At 40.4% G+C, this 19540-nt stretch overlaps 1 protein-coding gene across 1 annotated transcript; it reads right to left on the bottom strand.

The window, feature by feature from the left end:
- Nucleotides 1-6046: 6046 nt before the first annotated feature.
- Nucleotides 6047-17534, bottom strand: LOC148116511 (veficolin-1-like). The gene is made up of 8 exons (XM_087881425.1): nucleotides 17359-17534; nucleotides 16221-16358; nucleotides 15508-15570; nucleotides 14816-14851; nucleotides 14016-14149; nucleotides 11648-11777; nucleotides 9941-10075; nucleotides 6047-7818 (listed from the first exon to the last, which is right to left on the bottom strand). Exons 1-8 carry the CDS (start codon nucleotides 17456-17458, stop codon nucleotides 7568-7570), a joined length of 987 nt encoding a protein of 328 aa, XP_087737551.1. The 5' UTR covers nucleotides 17459-17534; the 3' UTR covers nucleotides 6047-7567.
- Between the last annotated feature and the right edge of the window lie 2006 nt (nucleotides 17535-19540).

The following is a 19540-nucleotide window of genomic DNA, read 5'->3' as shown; positions in this document are numbered from 1 at the left end:
TTTGTGTCATAATGGTAAAAAAATTGGCAATTCCAAATCTCAAGCAACAAATGCTCTGTTTTACACATTGGCAAAAGGAATGAGAACACAAAGTACAAGCTGAGTGGACACGATCTTGTAGATGGCCCTCACTCTGTCAAGGACCTTGGAGTACTCATATCAAATGATCTAAGTGCCAAAGCCCACTGTAACAACATTGCCAAAAAGGCATTAAGGGTTGTAAACCTAATCTTGCATAGCTTCTTCTCTGGTAATATTACACTACTAACCAGAGCATACAAAACATTTGCTAGACCAATTCTCGAATACAGCTCATCTGTCTGGAACCCGTACTGCATATCGGACATTAATACAATTGAACGTGTCCAGAAATATTTCACAAGAAGAGTGCTCCACTCCTCCTTTCACAACAAAATACCTTATGCCACCAGACTTGAAATTTTGGGCTTAGAGAATTTAGAACTACACTGCCTTCGGTATAACCTAAGCATAGCTCATAAAATCATCTGCTACAATGTCCTACCTGTCAATGACTACTTCAGCTTCAACCACAACAATACAGGAGCACACAATAGATACAAACTTAAAATGAACTGCAGAAAATATGACTTCAGCAACAGAGTGGTCAATGCCTGGAATGCACTACCTGACTCTGTGGTTTCATCCCAAACCCCCCAAAATCTGAACCTTAAACTGGTACTGTTGACCTCACCCCATTCCTAAGAGGTCTGTAAGGGACATGCATAAGAGCACCAGCGTGCCTACAGTCCCTGTCCTAATGTTCCCTTTAGTTGTATTCATTTTATGTATTGAATTCATGCTTATACTTATATATATTATCTAATACATACTCGACAAATAAGTTAAATAAATAAAAAAAATGTGAGAAAGATCTTGGGACAGTAGGTGAAGAGATGTTACCAAGGGACAGCATAGCCTGCAGCTAGAGAGTGGATATGGCAAGAGGCTCAGAAGAGACCTTCCCTAGTTTTTCCATTGTAGAGGAGAAGGTTGGGAGAGAGAATTGTCCTTTTGTAACATCATGCTTTACAACTGCATCGCTTAGTAATGGAAATTCTGATCCCAATTGCCGTTGGAACCTATTTTTTTCATACCTCCAGTTTAATTTTTTTTCATTCCAGGTAATGGTTAGTTTTTTTCCTGACTTCAATTGCAATTTCTGTGTAATTGGTACTTGAGGATGAGGGGGGAAGGGAAACATGCAACTGAAACCCCACGGCTTTTTAATTTTTGAAAAGTCAGTTGGAGATGGATAACTACTGTGTGTTCAACTTTGAACACATGGATAAATAAATCTGCCATGAATATCATTGGATACTTTAAAAAGGTGGAACTTTGATTGTGAAGTTACAGTTGCCATGTTGACTTTTTGATCTCCCCTCATTGGGACAGAGGACAAAATGACAATGTATTGAATGTTTGATTAACAATGGTTTGTTCTGTTCTGTCTGGGTTAGGGAACTGGGAGAGATAAAGGTATCACTGGACAGCTTAATTTTGAAACCAGAATGAGCTACACCCAGCTCAGTGGAGAACAACCAAACCAATACAGAGCCCAAAGGAAGGCAGCAATCAGGGTCCAATCTGTGATGACTTACTCTACCGGGAACTCTGTCACAAGGAAGGTTCAAGCAACCAGGGCAGTCAGTCACTAGAAATCGATGTCCCTTCCAGCTTTGGAGCTCCTTCTTAGGAGAACTTTTGTTGAAGCTCAAGTCTCCCTGCTTAAACTCAATAGTGTTCTTCAAGCCTGACCCAGCTTCCAAGTCCACCCAAGTCTATTGAGCTTGTTAAAGGAAAGCCCCATTTGTGCTATCCAGGAACAAAGAGCTTCGGTACCTCTGCATCTTCGGATAGTCAATCTAGAGCCAATCTCTAACCTCGGAAGAAGAAGACGGAAGTCATTCTTTGTATAATTTGTGTTTTTTTCTTTTTTACACTACTGTCCCTGTTCTTTTTTTTACTCTTTATTATTTCTTTGTTCATTAATTTATGTTGTTTATTATGCAATTTATGCAATAAAATTATTTAGAAAAAAGAGTTGCCCTGCTAACATGAAAGTTCAAGTGAAGCCGACTTCGAAGTTGCTTTACAAAGTCAGGCACATGTGCACACACACACAAATAGACACACATAAATCATCTTTCACCACACAAAGTCCACCATCAAACAGAAACTGCTGCTGCATTGCTCAACTTACTTTCTCAACTTCCTCTGTTTCATCACGTACTCCACCTCAGCTTCCTCCATGTCTGCAATACCAGGCAAATTTCTAAGCAGCTGTTATATATGCCCAAGAATTGCTCTCTTCTGAAATGTTTTACATTTCAAATTCTGTTTATGAAGATCAGATTCTGCTGTTTGTAATCTGTGACACGTTATTCATTTTATCTTCTGAATTCTTTGTTTCATAATATCAGTGATTATACTGTATCTAGTCATAATACTATTGAAATGAGCTGATAAGATGCTGCTTCACTTCACTTCACTAATCCTAACAATCAAAATATATTTACTTTCTTGATCAAAGTCAAAGAGTAAAAAAAATCCATTTTCGTTGCTTCCTTCTGTTAGATTCAAATCTATATCACAGTTTAGAGGCATCTGTAATGATGTTTTAACCACTCCCATCTTCATAAGAGTTAGGGCTATATCCTTGTTCTTTAGTCAACTTCTATATAAACAACACAATTACAGTTCTTTCTAAATTAGGATTTTACCCAGGGGTGAAATGCTCCCGGTTCGGACCGGATCGCCCTACCTGGTAGCGATGGCGGACGGTTGTTCGGAGAACCGGTAGCAAAAATCCCTGCGCGCGCCCCCCCCCCATGCCCAGCTGAGCCGCACAATCATCAGAGGTTTTTTAAAAAACTTTTAAAAGCATTTTTTCTACAACCTCTTCCGACGAAAAAATGCTTTTAAAAGTTAAAAAAAAAAGCCTCTGATGATCGCGCAGCTCAGCTGGGATCGTCAGAGGTTTTTCAAAGCATTTTTTTCTGCAACCTCTTGGCTGAAGAGTGGTAAAAAAAATGCTTTGAAAAGTCTCTGATGATCCCAGCTGAGTTGCCTGATCGGCAGAGAGGTATTTTTTAAAAAGCCTCTCTGATGACCCCAGTTGAGTTGCCTGATCGGCAGAGGCTTTTCAAAGCATTAGAAAAAAATGCTTTGAAAAGTTAAAAAAAAAAGTTGGCCATGCCCACCCAGTCACATTACCCCCCTACCCCAACCAAGCCATGCCCACAGATCCGGTAGTAACAAATTTTACATTTCACCCCTGATTTTACCCCATAATGCTTGGCAACTGTCCTATATCCATCTTCTTCTAAAGAAGATTGAAATCATCTTGATAAGTGGGCACCTTATTTATCTGTAACCCAAGTGGGCCTAGATGCTTTAGTGTTTTATTCTTCCAGGGAATTTCTTGAAATCAATTACTCAAAAATAAAGGTTCTGGTTTTCTCTAGAATGGACTTTAATTCCTCTGTTACCTAGGAAATCAATTTAAAAAACAAATGAATCAAGACTTAAAGTAAATTGGTTACCTTCACCCATTGGAATAACGAAGTGAATGAGCTTTCTATTAGAGCTCAAAAAGTTGTTAACATAATCTTAAAGTATGCCAGTCTTCCTGGAAGTAATAATATCCATGTAACAATGAAATAAAGCAAATATTCTGAGTCCCTTGTTATATAGTGCACAACTTTGTAATTATAAGAATGTCTCTACTTTAGAAACTGCCCAGTCTAAGATCCTGAAAGCCAGATTCGGTATCCTTTGGTCAACTTCAAGGAAATTTAATTAACCTTAAGTAAAGGATGTGGGATTTAGATTTACAAAATGACAGAGCTAAAATCATTCATCCTTATTATGGCCCAATTGCCAATTATCCATGCACAATTCCTAGCTACTTCCACACATCTTACACAATCTTACATCCATCTCCATAGGAGACTTTTTAACTTACTTTGAATAAGTGCACTATTACAAAGAAACACAGGAACACATTTGCTATAAACAAATATATTAGCATCCTGTGTAACAATTATGTGTTTGGCTCCTATATAGGCACAGAGTCAGTAATCGTATTATTTCTCTGGGGATGTAGATTCTTATTAAGTTGCAAACAAAATCAGTTGCACACTGAATTTCTGTGCCAAAACATAACAATGCAGATAATTTAATTATTCCAGAAATAATTAAATAATAAGAAGTAGAAATAAACATGGCTGCGGTATTTTAGCAAAATAAAAAGTTAACATAAATTCATAAGCATTGGCTATAAAACTCCATCCTAGAATTTTGCATCCAGAAATAATTTTGTGGAAGTTCACACATGGGATATGGAAAGAGCACTCTGAAGCTGTGTGATCCCAGGATCAATTATGGAGAGGGGGATCTTCATTGCCTAGGACAGGGGTTTATAACCTTAAACACTCAAAGAGCCACTTGGGCCTGTTTCCCACAGAAAACAAAACACAGGGAGCAACAAAACCTGGGTGGGCGTGGCCAACTCAACATCACTGACTCCACCCAGTCACATGACCTCCCCCAGCCATGCCTACCCAGGTTTTGTGACTCCCCATGTTTTCTATGGGAAATAGGTATCTCCCTCTTTCCCTCCCTCTTCTTTCTCGCTCCCTCTCTCTCATCTCTCTTTCTCTATGGCCCTCTCCCTCTCATCTTTCCCTTTCTCTCATATGTTTCTTTTTCTCTCTATCTCACTCTCTATCACCCTCTCTCTCTCTCTTTCTCTCCTCCCTCTCTCATCTCTCTTTTTCTCTCTCTGTCTCTCTTTCACTCTCTCATCTTTCTTTTTCTGTCTCCCTCCCTCTCGTCTCTTTTTCTCTCTCTATCTTCCTCATCCCCCTCTCCCTCATCTCTCTCTCTCATTCTTTCTTTCCCTCTCTTGCTTTCTCCCCCTTCTCTGTGTCTTTGTGTGTATGTGCGCGTGTGTGTGTATCTCTTGCTCCCCATCTCTGTGTCCCTTCTTGCTCTCTTGGAAAGCCCTGAGTGCTCTCCTTGGGGCTTTTCGTTACCCATTTTTCTTTCTTCCTTTTGGAAATCCGGGCTGGCTGAGGAACCAAGGAACCCGCAGCCGAGACTTTCCTCCTCCTCCTCCTCCTTCTCCTCCTCCTCCTCCTCCTCCCCCTCCCCTCCTCCTCCTCTCATGACCCCCTGGCCAGCTGTGGTGGTTCTGTACATGAAGGGGGGAGACCAGAATTGATGTCCCTGAGTATTATCATAAAGCGTGACCATAATATAGAATAATGAAATTGGATATAAAAGTGAAATAATATGGGGTCAGCCTAGAGGATCTCTGAAGGGTCCTTTAACTAATATATATAAGAGACAAATACTGGGTTCAAAAAGTTAAACCGCAAGGTTACTCAAACCACAGGTTAGCTCACCATTCTACAGTTGGAGAGTTCAAGAATTCAAACCGCAGAGGCACTTGTGTCAAATTGCAGAACTAACCCACATGGAGTTTTCTGCTTAAGAAACAAAGGAAGGCTAGCTAAAGAGTATGGTGTAGCAACAAGGGAGGGGGCTGTGGACTGTCAGAACTGTAACCAATCATAAGATGTCAAAAGTATGTATAAGAGTAACTGCATCAGCACCCTTCGGGGTTCAGTTTTTGCTTCTTGTGTTGCCACTGAACCTTGCACAATAAACCTTTTCTGTTTGATCCCGGAATTCCGTGTCAGTTCCTAGAATTCCATAATAACCACATTGCTAAACAATAGCAATCCTTGTAGTCCCAGCTGCCATCATTAACTGATTTGTAAAGTCAAGCTACTTCCTGCTAGCTTCCCATAACCAAAGTCAGTGGAGAATCCAGCAAGAAGTTACAAGTCGCAGTCTGGCAGGAAGTTATTAAAAGGGTGTTGCAGTGTAGGTTTGATGTTACACACATGCATGAGAGGAATGTTCACAAAAATATACAGAATGAGGGGATCCAAACATGAATATTACATTTTCACGACATTACTATGTAGTATAGCAAAGAAACAGCAGAATTCAAATATTAGGAATTTCTCAGTAGCAATTTATTTTCAAATGATGTATAATAAGCTGTACATTCTAGGTTTACAAATGAATTGTTCCTCTTCCCCATTACTGCAATATCAATGTGTAAATGCGCCTTGATAAAATATAGTGCCGATGGCAGGGAATCTGAACTCATGTCAAGATTGCTTTGAATTGGTCACAGCAGCTAGAGCTCCTGGAAATTTGGCTTCAGCATCCTCTTAAAATCTCCCTCTCCTCCCTGCACCGTACAAAGCAATGCTGAGGTGATGGTACTAATAATTGCACTAGGATCCTGTCATGGCTCACTGGTGTGCTTCTGAGGTTTTCATAAAAATATCTGGGGACAGAACAGTGAAGGGGGAAAAATATCTGTTCACTGGTTTCAGACTGTGAGAATCAGGTTGATACTTTTTAGTAGAGTAAGATTCATGCATCTTACATATATTCAAGAATTATGGATATTTGTATAGAGATAGAAAAAAGCAAACGGGGAATATTAGTGTATACATTTTTATATAATAAAATAAAAGCAATAACAAGAAGGAAGCTTAGAAATTGAATGGCACTATTATGCATGATTAAATAATACGGTGAGTGGCATTAGAGCAATATATTAAAACATAGAATAATTAAATAATGTTAGACTATAATTTAATATAAATGTGTATTATTATTAGAAATATATAAGTTGGTTCAATGTAATAACTATGATAAATTTTACTAGTTCTCTTTGTATTAGAATGTATGACACCCAGGTGCCAAACTGTTCACGCATTGATATGTATATGTAAAACAAAATAAAAAACTTGAAACAAAAAAAAAAGAATTATGGATATTTCCTTTAGTGTTCCTCTTTGCAATATAGAAAAATAAAATCTTCTGAAAGGAAAGAAGAGACTGTTCACAGATTGTTGGTTGAACTGTTTCCATTAAAATGCATCTCTCTCAGGTGATATCTATGTTTGGAGAAACACTGTCAAGGTTCAGTTCCTTCCATGCAACATTTCCCCTTCTTTCCAATTAGTTCAAAGTGACATCCTCAGGTTGCAAAGCCTCACACAGCCAGTTCATCAGCTCTAGTGGGTCAATAATGTCCATGAATTCTTTGGCTCTCAGTTTTATGGTGCTATGAGGCAGCCTCATGCCACAACCTCAGGAATGGGAAGACTTTGTAAGAGTACGAAATATTTCATATAATTGAAAGGGTTATATCAATGTTTTAAGGTTTTTCTGGAATACCTGATACATTTAGGGATGATACAGTAATCAGAATAACTGTTTATAGTGTGAGGATTCTAGACATTCAATCAAAATTTATTAGGCTAGTGGCCTTCATAAGATAACAGTGCATAACATCCCAAATTGAAGATGCTAAATTCTCATGCAAGAGACAGTTGGGTATCCTCCATCCTCAAACTAGCCTTTTCCTTTCAAATACCTTTAATTCCCAAATGAAGGCACCCCCTCATTCATTCAGCAAGTCAGTTGAACAATTCCGAACATACTGATATTTCACCTATTGAGGTCTAATTTTCATGTCCACATATTTGTAAGAATAATGGTACCCCTTTCCTGCAGACCAGTTGATGCCATCAGCAAAAGAGCTATGTTCTCCTTTGTGATACAGGCCATTCAGGTTGGAAGAGTGGCAGGCAGCATACCACCAACCTCCCTTGTAACTCACAGCACAACTTGAGGGTTCTTTGACATCATTGTCTTTGTCTTTTGTAGAGAATGCCATGCCTTTATGTCCTGAGAAAGAATCCCCTGAGTGAAGATAATCAGAGGAGAAAGTCAATGATTTACTTTATTGTTGCTTTCAGTCACAGTGCTACAACTGTGAAAAATTTATATTCTCTGCTAGGAAGAATTCAGCAGGAAATAAAAAATAATAGAATGCATAATTTATATGCAGAAATTCCTAACTCAGTTTATCACATTACCAGGTTGGAATTCCTTATACCATTGTTTGCTTAACCATGGTTTATTAAATAAACCATGACAAATCATGTCACATGCCAAACTATAAACCATGGTTTACAAACACATCTAGACTTCCTAATATCCTAACTAAAAACCAATCGACGTAGAACAATGTAATAAGATCACCACATACTATTATATGAGAAATATGTAAATTATTATATTATATATACAAATTATATATGTTTAAAATTCTAGATGCAGTTCTGAAGTTTATTTTTTCATTCATGATTAAAGATTAAAAAAATGAGAACGAATCAAAAATATACCACACATGACACAGTTAGCAGGGAATCATTTAAAAAAATACATTATGAAATAAAATATCATAAAATAATAGAAAAGCAACCCTAAGGCCAAATTCAAACCTCTTTCTTCCTGGTGGCAAAGTGCAATAAAGCAAATTTATCTCTTTTCATAGATAAATGAATAGATTGACGTTTTAACAGAAAATAAATTATTTCTGCTTCAGGCCAGAGAGCCACTTTTGTAAGGAGCTTAAGGCACCAGGCTAGAAACCAAGAAACTGAATCCTACCATGTTTTCCTGAAAATAAGCCCTCCCCGAAAATATTTAAGCACATGCGCAGCCAATCTGGTTAGGGTTAGGGAGACAGAGCTGGAAATCACGTAAGATGGCAAGAGGAGCCCCATCTTGCTCCATGCACCCCAAAATAATAAGACCTCCCCGAAAATAAGGCCAAGCGCTTATTTCGGGGTTCAAAAAAATATAAGACAGGGTCTTATTTTCGGGGGAACACTGTAGTCACACCTTAGGCATAAAACCAGCTGGATGACCTTGGGCCAGTCTCTCTCTCTCTCTCCCCACTCCATCCGCCTCCCACCACACCCCAGGATGCAGGCATAGGCAAGCCACTTCTGAAATCTTGCCAAGAAAATTTCAGGGACTTGTCCACATGGTTGCCAGGAGTCAAAATGGGTTCAATAGAATAAAGTTGGTTAGTTCTTTATGCCAACCTAAACAGTAAGGAAGGAATTGTTTATTTGGAGCACCTCTTGTCAAAGCAATAGCAATAGCAATAGCACTTAGACTTAGACTTATATACCACTTCACAGTGCTTCACAGCCCTGTCTAAGTGGTTTACAGAGTCAACATATTGCCCCCAACAATCTGGGTCCTCATTTTACTGACTTTGGAAGAATCTAAGACTGAGTCAATCTTGAATCGAATTGCCGAAATGCTGGCAGCCAGCAGTCAGGAGAATAAGCCTGCAGTGCTGCATTCTAACCACTGCGCCACCACAGCTCGTAAAAGGTCAGGGCAGCAATACACAGGCAATAGAATTAGTCTTCATTTAGCAGACAGCGATCATTCACAGTTAAAATAGAGATGAAAAAGTAACTTTGTGACCAATGCCCACATTTATGATTTTGCAGGTCTTCTAAAGCAAAGGAAAGCTGAAGTAAGATCATAAGCACGGTTATCGTTTCACTTAGCGACTGTTTGGCTTAACAACTGAATTGCTGGTCCCAATTATGACTGCTAAATGAGGACTATGTGTACATATTCTGATCGCTTCATATGAACACAGACATAATTGTTTCAAGAGAAGGACACTTAATTTGTTTAAAGGATGACAGAAATGCATCAAATGTAATATTACATGCAACAGTACCGAAATAATGCATTTTTTCACCATTAGCAATACTGATAATTCTAAAATTCACTATAAAAAATAATACATTTTTTATGAATAGAAGTGGAAGGCAAAACCATAAGAAATGTTTTTTATACTCATATGGTGCCATGAGGCTTGTGGACTTGGCTAAAAGCCTTCAGAAAAACACCTGCTGTATATGGCAGATTTTTAACTGTCTTAACTGTGTTTTATGATCTATTCTATATCAAGGTTCTCAAATGAAGAAACAGCCTCTGTATTACTTACCCATGTTGCCATCCAAATAGGAGCCCAACATTAGCTTATAGTTTTCACTTTCATTTGCAATTCTGAAACTGGAATATGTTGCAAAGGTTGTGGAACCGTTGAAATCTTCCACATCAATTCGCAATTGCTGTGTTCCTAAACACCAAAGGATAGATGTTATTAGAGAATGGATACTGGAGATAAAGAAATCCTTGAAGCAGGGGTGAAATCCAGCAGGTTCTGACAGGTTCTGGAGAACCAGTAGCGGAAATTTTGAGTAGTTTGGAGAACTGGCAAATACCACCTCTGGCTGGCCCCAGAGTGGGGTGGGAATGGAGATTTTGCAATATCCTTCCCCCAAGAGTGGGGACAGAATGGGTTAGATATCATTGCTTTTCGATGGACATGGCTCATAGTGGAAAACCAGTGAGAACTAACAACATGGAGGAACAGAATTACAGGAGCATAAGAGTTGGCCCAGGAAAATTAAACCACTCTTAGAAAGTCACAAAATTTTGTCGGGTCATTTTGCACAATTAGCCAGAAAGTCATCCATGCGTTGCCACTTTTTCTTTTTCTTAAACAAAGTCAATATTTTTAATAACTGTTCACCTATATATGGCGAGTAAGGCAGTTAGTTATCAACCGTCTTGGGGGAACCATGCTACATAAAGCTTTGAAAAAAAAGTTTATTTTCCTCAGATTTCATTTATGAATTTGGAATGTACCATTAATCTTTATGGAAGGAAATGGAAGGTAAGTATTATGAACCTACAAGAATAGATCAGTGTCTTTCTTTTATGCATAAATGTGTCCCGTGATGAAAAGACAGTCTCTAGTAATTTATTTATTTATTTATTAAATTTTTATACCGCCCTTCTCCCGAAGGACTCAGGGCAGTGAACAGCCAGGATTAAAATACATACAATATGAAAATTAAAATAATTTAAAAATAATTAAATCAAATTTGGCTTCCCCAATTTAAAACCCCTCACCCATAAAATTAACCAATTAAAAATTTTAAGCCAGCCTGGCTTGCTGAAATAAGAAAGTCTTCAGCGCCCAGCGGAAAGTACGGAGGTCTGGGATCAGTCGTATCCCTGGGGGTAGTTCGTTCCAGAGGGCAGGTGCCCCCACAGAGAAGGCTCTCCCCCTGGGGGTCGCCAGTCGACATTGCTTGACCGACGGCACCCTGAGGAGACCCTCTCTGTGGGAGCATATTGGCCGGTGGGAGGTTATCGGTGGCAGAAGGTGGTCTCGTAAATACCCAGGCCCTATGCCATGGAGCACTTTAAAGATGAGAACCAATACCTTGAAGCGCACCCGGAAGACCACCGGAAGCCAGTGCAGCTCGCGCAGGAGAGGTATTACATGGGAGTGCCATGTCGCCCCCATAATCACCCATGCGGCTGCATTCTGGACCAGTTGGAGCTTTTGGGTGCTCCTCAAGGGGAGCTCCATGTAGAGAGCATTAAGTAGTCCAGGCGGGAAGTAACGAGGGCATGAATGACCGTGCATAAGTAGTCCCGATCCAGAAAGGGGCGCAACTGGCGTATCAGGCGAATATTAGAGACAGAATCTGAATCTCTAATATTAGAAACAGAATCTGAAAGGACTGATATTCATCTTTCCTTATAAATTAATTCTGATAGTGATGAGTGTTATCAATGTAAACGTATTTAATTCATCAAACTGAGCCTCAGGTAGAAGAGGAGATTTTGGACTTACCAGAACTGGTGAGAAGATGGATCTTATCATTGCCCAACCAGAATTCTGAACCTTGCCTCCCAAATCCTTTCTTGTATGATTCCCAGTTACGGTAGAAATTGACAGAGCCATCCTGCCTCCTCTGGAAGACCTGGTTGAGAGAGACAATCTGCTTTCTTAATATTATACCATTTCCACTTGGGTCTCTCATCCTGGCTTAGCAAGTTCTTACTAGGCTACTGCTTTAAAAGTAAAGCATTGTGGCAGGGTGACTGCATAATTAAAAAAGTTGTTTGGAAGCACTACTACTCATGTTGTCTGGACCTAAAATGCAGTATGAAAGGCCACCTTTGCCTGCACTCACATTTGGATCAAAAGAAAGGAATCAAGAAAAACTGAGGTAGCATAGAATTGCCTATTTTTTTCTAGAATAAGGATTGCCCTCTCTTCTTTGCAGAGGTTGAGGGGTTAGGGTTCCTGCTGAGGAAGGGGCAACCCAAGATCTGCTGAACTCTGCTTCAGGCAGGTAGAAGGGAGATTACAATAATTTCCTCCAAAGCACCTGAGAGCAAGACAAGAACAGGTAGAAACTTATCAAAGAGAGATCCCACCTAGAACTAAGGAGAAACTTCCTGTCAGTAAGAACAATTAATCAGTGGAACAGCTTGCTTCCAGAAGTTGTGGGTGTACCATTACTGGAGGTTTTTAAGAAGAGACTGGACAGCCATTTGTCTGGAATGGCATAGGCCATAGGGCCTTCTGCTTGAAGGTCCCTGCCAACTCTGTTATTCTGTATTCTGTGCTCTGTACAAAGGGTCTCTAACATGGCCCCCTCCAGGTATGCTGGACAGCAACTCTTGACATTCTCAGCCAGCAGGACAAACAGCTGGGAATCCTAGATACTGTCACCCAGGGGTGAAATGCTCCCGGTTCGGACCGGCTCAGGCGAGTAGGTAGCGATGATGGCTGGTGGTTCGGAGAACCGGTAGCAATGGCAACCCAAGGCTCCGCCCACCCGCCCAGTCATCATTACTTCTTGCTTTTACTTCCAGAGAGCCGGTAGTAAAAAAATGCTTAAAAAGTTAAAAAAAAAGTTCCAACGATCAGCTGAGCGATGCGTGATCATGGGAACTTTTTTTTTTTTTTTTTACTTTTTAAGCATTTTTTTCTACCGGTTCCAGAGAAACAAAGTGCTTGGCTGCTCCTCCTTTTCACTCACCCTGAGCTTCCTGCTGTGGATTTTCATGCCTTGCTTCACACACCCGGGATTGTCACCCTCGTCTTCTTCCTCCTCCTCCTCCTCTCCAAGTGGAAAAATGCCAGGAGTGCAAAAAGAAGCGCTTGCTTGCTCCTGACGTTTTTCCATTTGTAAGGAAGCTTTTGTGAAGGCAAGTCTGGCTTCCTGTGCTGCTCGCTAAAAACTTCACCAGTACTGCTGTGCACAGCAGCCTGTGCCTGCCGTCCTATCCCCAGCCGGCTGAACCAGAGTTGGGGAATTCACCCCTTCAATCCACCCCACCTTCATTCCTCTTTTCTTTGGAGGCCAACCTGAAGGAGCCTCAAGTCATTCAAAAGGTCTTTTAAAGCCTCTGTGTGTGCTGCACTGAATGTCGGTGTGGAGGCAGGGAGGGGAGGGAAATGACCTCTCCAATCCACCCCCGCCTTCATTCAAAGGTCTTTTAAAGCCTCTGTGTGTTTGTTTGTGTGTGTGTACAGCGGTACTGATGAGATTTTTAGCGCAGGAAGCCAGGCTTGCCTTCACAAGGTACGAAAGCTTCCTTACAAATGGAAAAAGGCCAGGAGCAAGCAAGCGCTTCTTTTTGCACTCCTGGCATTTTTCCACTTGGAGAGGAGGAGGAAGAAGAAGACGAGGGTGACAATCCTGGGCGTGTGAAGCAAGGCATGAAAATCCGCAACAGGAAGCTCGGGCTGAGTGAAAAGGGGGAGCAGCCGAACAATTTGTTTCTCTAGCCCCCGCCCCCGTCATCTCCCTGACTGGGTGGCCGAGGTAGAAAGGCTTGCAATCTTTGGGGCTAGGAGGTGTTGGATCAGGCTTGGCGAGGGGGGTCAGGCTGGTCAGGTGCTGATCATCAGAAACTTTTTTTACTTTTTAAAGCATTTTTTACTAGTTAAAAATGCTTTAAAAAGTAAAAAAAAAATGACCACGCCCGCCCAGTCACATGACCACCACCAGGCCATGCCCCCAAGCCACGCCCACAGAACTGGTGGCAAAAAAAATTAGATTTCACCCCTTCTGTCACCCCAACAGATCTGGAGGGAGCCAGGTTGGAAAAAGCTGAGTTAGCCTTTGAATATTACTAGTGAATTAAAAGGTATTTTCCTGTTTTCATTATGTTGGAAGGAAACATCTCTAAGATCTCTTACTTACCAACCAGCCCCCTCCATCTACTTCCATGTCACAGAAAACCACCATCACTTTCCCTGTGATTGGATAGATAGTGTACCAGCCAGTGAGGGTTTCTCCTTGTTCATGGAGCTCCTTGCAGTTTCGGGCTCTTCCCTCTGAGAGAAGAATATTGGGGGTGAGGGGGTTAAAATGTGTGGATCAGTTCAGATTCTCTCTGTTCTGAAAATATATGTGGTGAGACAATTAGAGGTTTCTGTGCAAGAATGTCTTCATTGAAATCACCATAATCTCTATTGTAGGAGAATGGATACACGTTGGTATGCAATAATATTTTTAAAATTAAAGAAAATATCTATTTACTTATTTATTTATAATATTTATATGCCATCCATCTCATATCTAATGGCTCTGAGTGGCTTACAGCATATAGGAATAGGTACATCCTTCAAGACCTGAATAAGACATAGTGTATTTGAATATGTAGCAGGTTTTCCAACTAGAGTCATTAATTATCAGGGTGGGCGGAATTACGGGAGATACAGTCTAACATTCTTACACAGACACAGGTTGGGGAAAGCTGATATGTGCAGATGAAATGCATCACAATGATCCTTAAACTGTGATCAGACAATTTGTACTATTCCAAACATACATTCTAGCCTGTTCAGGCAGTTTTGCATTTATTATCCTGAGTGATAAAGGTCATACAAAGAGAGATAAAGAGAAGAAATGAAGATAAAATCAAGCTGATGGCATTTGTGCCAATTATCTGGAGAAGTTTGAAGTGATTGAATAAGCAAGGGGAGAATGCTTAGACATACCTTCCGGCTGACAGCCTTCTAATTGGCAGGGTTCCCCTGTGGAAAGAGGAAAAAAAAAACTGCTTTTGAGCTGAACAGACTCAGGGCTCCAGGTAAAAGGAAATATGAAGATGAGGACTATTTCACAGTTTCTCCTCAACTTACAATTGTTCATTTAATGACCATTTGGAGTTACAAAGGCACTGAAAAAAGTGACTTATGACAACTGTTGCAGCATCTCTGTATTCACACTATCAAAATTCGGAGATTTGGTAATTTGCTCATATTTATAATGGCTGCAGTGTCCCAGAGTCTTGTCATCACCTTGGCAACTTTCTGAAAATCCAATCCACTGGGGAAGCCAGATTTACTTAAGAAGCATCTTACTAACAACTGCAGCAATTCTGTGGCACAAAAAGTCATAAAATGGGGGAAAACTCACTTAACAACTGTCTTAGCAATGGAAATTTTGGGCTCAATTGTGGTCATGCGTTGAGAACTATCTGTTTATCAACACCTCTCTTTATGCAAGTTTGTTATCTATTTCTTGCCTAGAGGAATAGACATGTAGAAAATCCACCTGCAAAGAACTTGTCTTGCAGAGTGATCACCAAAGTAGAAGCTTCAGTAAGAATATTTGTTTGGAGGCCAAGATGCCTTAGGATTTCCATATATCTCCCTCATTAAAAAACGGATCTCTGGAGATACATTACCTTTGTCTCCTTTGTCTCCCTTTGGTCCAGCTTTTCCAGGTATCCCAGCAGAGCCCTTTCCACCTAAGGAGAACAGAACAAAGCTCCTTAAAAGAACACCTGGAATATACCAAGAGTTTTCCAAATCTTGTCTTTATAAAAAGCAAGACAATCACAGAGGCTTTTATCTCTCAGTTTGCAAAAAGGGGGCAACAACCCTTTCATAAACAGGAGAGCTACCTATACACTTTCCACATAATGGAGGAATGTATAACTATTTTGATTGTTTTTCAGGTTTTCCTCATCTTTCTCAAGCACTGCAAAGACCGTAACACCTTGCTAGGAAAGAACTGACTGATCCCTGGAAAGGAAGGAAGCTGATGGGCATAAGAATAGTTCTTTTAACAAAATGATACAATCCATCCTCCCTAAAAAAGAACTAGAAGTTCCAACTACAGAGGCATTCCCAACTGCTACTATTGTACAACCATCAGCATTTTTAAAATCCTCTTCCTCACCTGAAATGCAACCTTCCTAGTACAGCACCCTCCCTTCCTAGCTGGAATTTGAGGGGCAGGGCATGTTTTTCATCCCTCTGCCAAGTAACCTTGGTGATGCTTTCTCCAACATCCTTTCTTCTAGACTGTCCAGGCTTTGAGTTTCCTAGTAACAGAGCAAATAAGATGCTAGATCTGTTTGACATCAATTGACAACAGAAGTAGGCATCAACTTACCTGGGGGCCCCTGAGGTCCTGGCTCACCCTTGGCTCCAGAAAGACCATTTGTTCCTGGTACACCTGGAATTCCAGGTATCCCTGCCTGGCCCTGGAGAACAATCTTGTCACTCCCACATTGTGCTAAACTCTTCAGCTCTGGAATAGAAGAAAGAGCATAAAAAGAATGAGAAACTAAACAAAAGCAAGAAGGTTTTCCTCACAGTCTGACAAGTCACACAGTGGCCCTAGTTTGGATCAGGGGTGAAATCCAGCAGGTTCTGACAGGTTCTTGAGAACCAGAAGCGGAAATTTTGAGTAGTTTGTAGAACCAGCAAATACGCCCTCTGTCTGGTCCCAGAGTGGGGTGGGAATGGAGATTTTGCAGTATCCTTCCCCTGCCACACCCACTAAGACATGCCCACCAAGCCACACCATGCCCACCAAGCCACGCCCACAGAACTGGTAGTAAAAAATTGAATTTCACCACTGGTTTGGATGCTAGAAAACCAGGATGATGCAGCAGATAACATTGGATTTCTATTATGGGGAATTTTAGACAAGTTCACTCGTATTTTTTACTGAGCCTTTGCAAGTGTTTAAAGCCTGCATTTTTTGAACTGCAAGAGGAAGGGTGAGAGGGGCTGAAGAACAATGACATGTACCGGATACCTAACATGTATACATTTTCCTTTCAAATATTCTAGTTGATTACCTTACACACTTTTTGGCCAAAGACAAACTCCACTGGTCTATTTCTTTCCCTGGCCATCAAATCCTTCTTCTAGAACTGCTGTAATTTCACTAAAACTCCTTCTGTGGGTCTGACAACTTTGCTCTTTGAACATCCATTCCTCCCTCCCCGCCCCCCCAATAACCAAGCAGAAATTGACTACTAGACAATGCCTTCCCCACATTGTTGTATTTGGGTTTCACAATGAGGAAAAAATAACAAACAAAATTAACCTTAGCCTGGAGATGTGGCAAAGGTGCCAAACAGCACCTTCCTTAAAGGGAGGGGAAGTCCCAGGAACTGGAAGGTGAAATGAGACGGGCGTTCCCACTGGTGATGAAGTGTCCTGCGGTTATGGGAGAAGCTCTCTAGAGCAATCTATCTTAATTAACTGGCTCACCCCAGAAAGGACCAATTGAGACTCACGTGCACAGCAGCTGGTTTCTGTCTCCTCCTGTGTGGATAGTCCCCTCTCTGCAGACAGAGCAATCAGGAATAGGAAGCAAAAACCAATCCAAGTTGTCATCTTGTCTCAGGGAACCTAGTTTCCTGTCCTTTAAATATATCTTTGAACTGAGCTGGGGGTTTAGGCGGTTCTTGTATTTATAGCAATGCCTAAGTGTTCCGTAAACAGAGTAATGAGGAAATAATAGAATTTCCTTGCAAGAGTACAGGAGAAAACTATGTTGAAATTCTTCTCTTGCAACATCTTCTTTCACAAATCTTGGCACCATTCACAATCTTTGCAGATGAGGGATGGATCTCTAGAAATAAACAGAAATCCCTGCATTGCATTACTTTCTCCACCCTTTGTCCTTCCTTGAGCATTTTCTGTGGGACAATGTGGATCTTTAACCTCGGTTATCAGCTTTTACAATTTTCCTTCTTGGATAAATACTCCCTGACAAAAACTGACAATTCCCCAATTAGCTCGCAAGTTGAATGTATGTAATTTAAAAGCTGTTCATTAATCTCTTTTGCAATTTTCATATGTTCTTATGGATTATAAATGCATTTTACACCTAGACAAGTACGAGTATAGACTAAATTGTTTTTAAAAATATACAGAGTGAAAGAAAGGTTAGAAAGTAGATTAATATCCAGAAAGTAGATCAATATCTATTAGGCTTTTGTCAAAAGGAACGTATGTGATCCTAACCAGTCTTGCCATAAACACAGGTTAAATTAAAAATAAAAAAAAATCTCTTGTAATGGTATGTGAGAAAGATCTTGGGACTACTTTTCCAAGCCATTGTTGTGGAAAGAAGAAGCTTGCATTCTCTCAGTCAGTTAAGACAACAGTCTTCTTTTCACACCTCCAGTTTAATTTTTTCCATTCCTGGTAATGGTTAGGTTTTTTTCTGACTTCGATTGCAATTTCTGTGTAATTGGTACTTGAGAATGAGGGGGAAGGGAAACACGCAATTGAAACCCCACTCCTTTTTAATATTTGAACACATGGATAAATAATCTGCCATGAATATCATTGGATACTTTAAAAAGGTGAAGCTTTGATTGTGAAGTTATGGTTGCCATGTTGACTTTTTGATCTCCCCTCATTGGGACAGAGGACAAAATGACATGTATGGAATGTTTGATTAACAATGGTTTGTTCTGTTTTGTCTGGGTTAGGGAACTGGGAGAGATAAAGGTATCACTGGACAGCTTAATTTTGAAGCCAGAATGAGCTACACCCAGCTCAGTGGAGAACAACCAAACCAATACAGAGCCCAAAGGAAGGCAGCAATCAGGGTCCAATCTGTGATGATTTGCTCTACCAGGGACTCTGTCACAAGGAAGGTTCAAGCAACCAGGGCAGTCAGTCACTAGAAATCGATGTCCCTTCCAGCTTTGGAGCTCCTTCTTAGGAGATCTTTTGTTGAAGCTCAAGTCTCCCTGCTTAAACTCAATAGTGTTCCTCAAGCCTGACCCAGCTTCCAAGTCCACCCAAGTCTATTGAGCTTGTTCAACAAAAGCTCCATTTGTGCTATCCAGAAACAAAGAGCTTCAGTACCTCTGCATCTTTGGATAGTCAATCTAGAGCTAATCGCTAACCTTGGAAGAAGAAGTCGGAAGTCATTCTTTCTATAATTTGTGTTTTTTTCTTTTTCTTTATACTTTTTTACACTTCTGTCCCTGTTCTTTTTTTTACTCTTTATTATTTCTTTGTTCATTAATTTATGTTTTTAATGTTTATGCTTTGTAAAATGCAATAAAATTATTTAGAAAAAAGAGTTGCCTCACTAACATGAAAGTTCAAGTGAAGCCAACTTCGAAGTTGCCTTACAAAGTCAGATTCAAGTGTGCACACAGACAAACACATACACATAAATCATCTGTCCACCACACGAAGTCCACCATCAAACAGAAACTGCTGCATTGCTCGCTGTTCTTCTGGTTTCCGGCACTCCCCAGCTTGCACATTTTCATACTTGGTGCCAAAAGGTTTTGCCAACCCTGGCTTATAGTCATACTTTGGAGATTAAAATACTCTGTTGCCAGCCAAATTAGAGATGAGAGACAAGCTTTTTTCCCTTCTGGAGGCATTTCCTCTCAGCACTAAACTGCATTGTATATGTTGAAAATACTTTCCCAAAGGCTGCAACTT

The sequence above is a fragment of the Pantherophis guttatus genome, chromosome 1 (assembly GCF_059756535.1).
Source record: "Pantherophis guttatus breed Tessera chromosome 1, ASM5975653v1, whole genome shotgun sequence".
NCBI classification, from domain to species: Eukaryota; Metazoa; Chordata; class Lepidosauria; order Squamata; family Colubridae; genus Pantherophis; species Pantherophis guttatus.
Note: the sequence above shows the minus strand (reverse complement) of the source record. Positions and strands in the feature narration are given on the sequence as shown.